The 5401-nt window shown below is 30.8% G+C and overlaps 1 protein-coding gene across 1 annotated transcript; it reads right to left on the bottom strand.

The window, feature by feature from the left end:
• Window positions 1-2771: 2771 nt before the first annotated feature.
• On the bottom strand, window positions 2772-3881 carry LOC114741038 (P34 probable thiol protease-like). The gene is made up of 2 exons (XM_028929297.1): window positions 3714-3881; window positions 2772-3246 (listed from the first exon to the last, which is right to left on the bottom strand). Exons 1-2 carry the CDS (start codon window positions 3748-3750, stop codon window positions 2894-2896), a joined length of 390 nt encoding a protein of 129 aa, XP_028785130.1. The 5' UTR covers window positions 3751-3881; the 3' UTR covers window positions 2772-2893.
• Between the last annotated feature and the right edge of the window lie 1520 nt (window positions 3882-5401).

Below are 5401 nucleotides of genomic sequence, written 5' to 3'. Positions count from 1 at the left end.
CTGATATAAATTTGAAGAAGTTTGAAGTTATAAAGAACAAAATTAAAATAAAGATAAATTATAAGACCTAATTAACTAATTTGAATAAATTAAGGGTGTTTGTTAAATTAGTTAATATAACTTTTTTTTTAAATACATCTTAAGCATCTTTCTTAATTTTTTCCTCACTCTCTTATTTAATTATTGTTGGGGAAGATCAATAGAGTTACTTTGAAAAAAATTAATAAATATGTGAGATAGGTTTTACATATAGAATTAATATTAACTTTCCAATTAGGTCTTATATTAAGAAAGTAAGAAATATTATTTAATTCAAATTCAAACTTATTGACAAAATAAGGACTTTGAAAAAATAGGTTGTGGATATATATATATATATATATATATATGTATATATACACAAACAAATTCCCACGCTCAGCATAGAGATATAAAGGCATTTTAACTACATCCGGTGATCATTGATTATAAAAAGAATCAGCTTCAATACTCATCACCATGATGAGAACCCTAAACTCATCAGGTTTGGACCGTGTATATCTAATTTAAATAGTTCAGATTTAAAATATTTAATTAATTATTTTTAAATAGGAAAAATTATTTTTAAAAAAAATGATAGTTAAGATATTATGGTTATTTTAAATTATATACATATTAAAATCATTATTTTAAACAAATAAAAATTAAAAAAAATCAAATTTAAGCCATGTAAATAAGATATAGATAATTTACATCTAAACTTATTTAGGATACTCATCACAACCGAAACTTGTTTCGATTATAAAATCGTGCTTTAGCTTCTGATGCGACCATGAGCCAGGAGAAGCCGCGTGGATCTAAAGCCGAGCGGCAACACATCAAATACAGAGATGTTTTCCCCTTCTCCAATGATCTGAAGTCTGAACCATAGGCAGCTCTGATGACCATTGACACTTCTTCTGGGCAGCGAAAACTGGTCTGACTGGCTGAGAGATGAGAGAGAGCAGGCTTTTAGGGGAAAAAAAGGATTTGCAGCTTTTTCAGTCCCAGGTCACAACTCATTAACGGTGTAACGTAGTCGTAGTAATAAACTACCAACTTATTACTTCTGTCCAAAAAAAAAAAAAAAAACTACCAACTTATTACTCATTCCGGTCTTTATTATAAACATCGAATAATTAATTCACAAAAATCGAGTAAGTAGTTGAAATTAATTTAAAATAATAAATAGATTCAAAATATATTTTTCTTTTTAAATATGTCTTTATAATAAATGAAAAGAAATGATGAAAGAAAATGTGTGAAAAAAATATGGTATAAGAAAAATAACCAGGGGCAACATTAAAAAATACATTATATTAATTAAATCTAAGACAAACCCAAATTAAAGCTGATAAATAGACCATACCCCTTTCCAAATTTAAAACTTACAAATAGGATTGGAGGGAGTATTTGTCACTTTTAATAGTTTTTCACATACCAAGGAGAGTATTAAATAGATTAAATCTTTCACTTTTGCCCCCATCATAGAGAATATTAAATACTAGCATATTTTTTCTTACTCATTCCTTCTTTCTTGACCTTTAACTAGTAGAAGTAAAAAAATTTTTTTGACCAGCAGTAAAATTAAAAATAATGCGTTAAAAAAGGATACAAATGACAAATAAAAAAAATCAAATTTTTTTCCTATAGGTGACAAAATAATAAGGATAAGAGTTGTATAAGGATTCAATAATAAAAAACAAAACAAAATTAGAAGTACTCGATTCAAAATCTGACAAAACTATGACTGCCAAATTAGTTTTCCCACATTATTACAACAAACTTCAAGATAAGGTTTAATCGTGACCCCAACTCAATTATTTTAGCTCAATATTACATAATAAATCATTTACTGAAAAAACTTTCCACGAAAGGACCAGAATTGAAAGTACCACGCACGCGGACCAATAATGATTACATACATAAAAAAAGATTCCATCCATCTCGTGCGATAAATATGATGGTTATCTCAGAGACATGAAAGCAGGACATAAGAAAGATGAGTGCTAGCCAATAATCTATTTAGAGGAGTCACACACAAAAAAAAAAAGGGAAATCATAAATGCAATAAACCCATTAAACAATTCTTTAGCTTATCAACAGGAGCTAAGTTGCAACACTGAGCAACATTTTCCAAAAGGAAGTCCTCTTGAAGAAAGGTTCACAAATCACAATCTTGCGGTGCATAAACAAGATAAAAGACTAGAAGCTTTTTATCCTCCAGATTTCAGCTGATCTTCACGGCCTTAACAGATCCATTCATCAATCTTCACAGCTTTTTATAGAACCATCACTTATCACTGGATTCTTAAAATTAAACAAACACGCAAAGGCATATAGGTGGCACCCATCGTAAATCATCCTTGATTTCCAGCATGGTTCTTCTTATTACCACAGTAAGATTTAACTTTCCACAAAACTTGAATCACGGGGGAGAATTTTGGCTCTCACGGGGAAGAGAGTTAATTTTCGGTGGACCCAGGTCAATTGGAAAACACAGTAATCGTGCTTTCACTAGGCTCTATTTTGTCACCAACAGATCAAGCTCAAATGACATTATTAATAAATAGTTGCATATGTTTGGCCAGAAAAAGATATAGTTCCTTAAGTTTCTGGTCGTGTGATGGTCCACAATAAGTAAAATTTATTGGGGTTACCATTTTAGTATTTAGAAACTAGATTACCCCTCAGTACAGCAATTAGCCCTAATTCATTTTGTAGATCAAAGGGTACGTCAGAGCTTTCATTAATAATGAAAACGCACAATCTTTATTTCAAAGGCAAATCATTTGCCATTTCTTTACATAAAACACATACACTAGAAGTGTACAAGACTTACAAACGTCCAACATGTGATCCTTGGGTTTATTTATTAGCGCCTTATTACGTGAGTTACAGCTCCCCAAGAAGGGGGTGCATCTGTCTCATGCAAGTAAGTTTTGCTGAACTCTTCATAACTCATATCTGAAAATTGGTTCAAACCCAACTTGCAGTCATTGGGTGACTCTCTTTTTGCATTTTTCTCCTTGATATACTTCAAATTACTTTTGAAAACCTCAAACTTTTGTGACTCCTCTTCTTGGGTTTGATACTCTCGTTTCATCTCCTTCTTCCACATTTGAAATAGACGGGAGACTTCTTCTTCAGAAGTGAACTTGTCCAGATCTAGATTCAAAATGGAATACTCATTAGGCTCATCATCAGCCACACTAGCCCCTGAGGACCCTGCCAACCAAAAGGACAGATGGACCAGAAAGTGAGAGAAACTGAAGCATACCAAACAAGAGAAATAAGAGAGACCCACCAACCCACCTTAAAAAAAAAAAACAAAAGAAAAATCTTTTTATAAATTTTAAAAAATTCAAGCACAGAGCAATTCTTAAAGTTCAACAACACGTGTGTTATTCATCGAAGCTTCTTACAACTGAAGCTCAAAAAAATATATGGCCAGAAGCAGGCGTAAACAACAGCCATGTAACAAAATAAAAGAAGAACTTAAAGATAAGAAAGGATGAAAAATTACCAATTTAAATCGTCAATACTATTATTCACTAAAGCCGCAGCGAATCCGATTTTCCCCCAAAATATATCAACGACAGATACTATAGTCCCATTCAGTACTCACTATCTTGAGGAAATAGATATATAAATTGAAAGGAAAACAAGCTGATGCAAAGAACATGAACAAAAACCTGCGGGAGTATTTCCCTTTCCGGAGTTAAAACTCATGGCGATTGAATCAGTAACCACAGCTAGAAACCAAAACCCAGTAACTCAATCAAATTTCTGCTCTCAGAAAAACCAAAGCCGACTGTGACCCGATCGGATGGTATTGAAGGTGGATTTCGCCGGAAGCTGAGAAAAATCGTACGGAAAAGTTGAGAATTATCGAAAGGAGGAATTTGGGGGGAGAACGGTGGAAGCAGAGGGAGCTTGGGGCGGCGACTGCGAGGTTGTGAGCTCTGTCGTTCCGAGTCTCTGACGCGATGGAGGGAGGGCCGGCTACCTGTCGTCACGCAAGGGAGGGGCCGAGGGAGGCTCCGTGCTGTGACTGCGTCCACCGGAAGAGACGACAGTCGCCGATTGAGTCCACCAGATTGATATCAAGCGGCTAGGTTGGGTTCTCGTTTAGCATTGTTCCCTATATATAGAATGAAGGAGAGAGCCACAATTCCGTTATCATGGTTAACATTAATTATCAGGAAGCAAATTGAGTTTGTTTGCTTCTCATGCGATGAAAATAAATAAAAAAATTAAAATATTTTAATATTTCTTGCTTTTTATCTTAATTATACCTCCTCCTATTTTCAAATCATGTACTTAAATGCAGGTCGTTAACTTGGTTACCCAGTTAGTTAATCAAAAACTTTGGTAACCAATTACACTAGAATAATATTTCTTAATTAAAATTTATATTGCAATAAGGTTAATTTACTAATATACCCTCCATCATTCTAAATCTTTAATTTTGGCTAAAATTATTTTGAAAATTTTAAAAGTTTTCTTTTTTTGTCTGATTTTATTTTTCTTTTTGAAAACAGGCAGTATTTATTTATTTATTATTTTTATTTTCTCTATTATTATTTTTAGGAAAATCATTTTGTAAGTAATTATATTTTTTCTCAATTTTTGATTTGGTATATGTTTTATTTCTCTTGATTAAATTTTTTAATCTTAATTTGTTAATGTCGTTGCCGTTATCGCTAGAATAAGTGCTAATGTTACTAACAGAATAAAGTTATAAAAATAAGAGTAGTAATAGTGCAATGTTGTAGAATTTATTTAAAAGGAAACAAAGTACAGGTATCAAAATGAAAATTAAAAGAAAGTATAAGTATTTATAAAATGGTTTTTCTTTATTTTTATATAATTTAGTTTAAATTCTATTTTTTAAAAAATAAAAAAATCTCAAAATTAAAATAAAATAAGAAATTTTTTTTAAAAATATTTCTTAAGTTTCAAAATCTTAAATAAGGATATGACTATAAAATATGTTGACATTTACTTTTTAAATATTTTCAATTATTATTAAAATATATTATCTTCGGTTCTTACTGTAAGACCTAATTAACTAATTTGAGGAGATTAAAAAAATTAGTTAAGTTAGATATTTATAATAAATAGGTGTTGTCTTTTCTAAAATACCTTCACTAATCATGTGCATTAGCTAAAACTATAATTTTATGAAATATTTAATATGTACAACTACTATAATGACTACTTTGAAAAAAAATTGATAAATATGAAAGAAAAAGTGAATTGAAGTTTTATATTTAAGATCATATTGAATATCAAATTAGCTCCTATATTAAGAACCAGAAGTAGTAGTAAATAAGACTGATTTAAAATTTTAAAAATTAAAAAGTATCTTTTTCCGATT

This window comes from Neltuma alba, unplaced genomic scaffold (assembly GCF_004799145.2).
Source record: "Neltuma alba isolate B1F8T4 unplaced genomic scaffold, ASM479914v2 tig00003241_pilon, whole genome shotgun sequence".
Lineage (NCBI taxonomy): Eukaryota > Viridiplantae > Streptophyta > Magnoliopsida > Fabales > Fabaceae > Neltuma > Neltuma alba.
The sequence above is the reverse complement of the archived record's forward strand: the minus strand, read 5'-3'. Positions and strand labels throughout refer to the sequence as shown.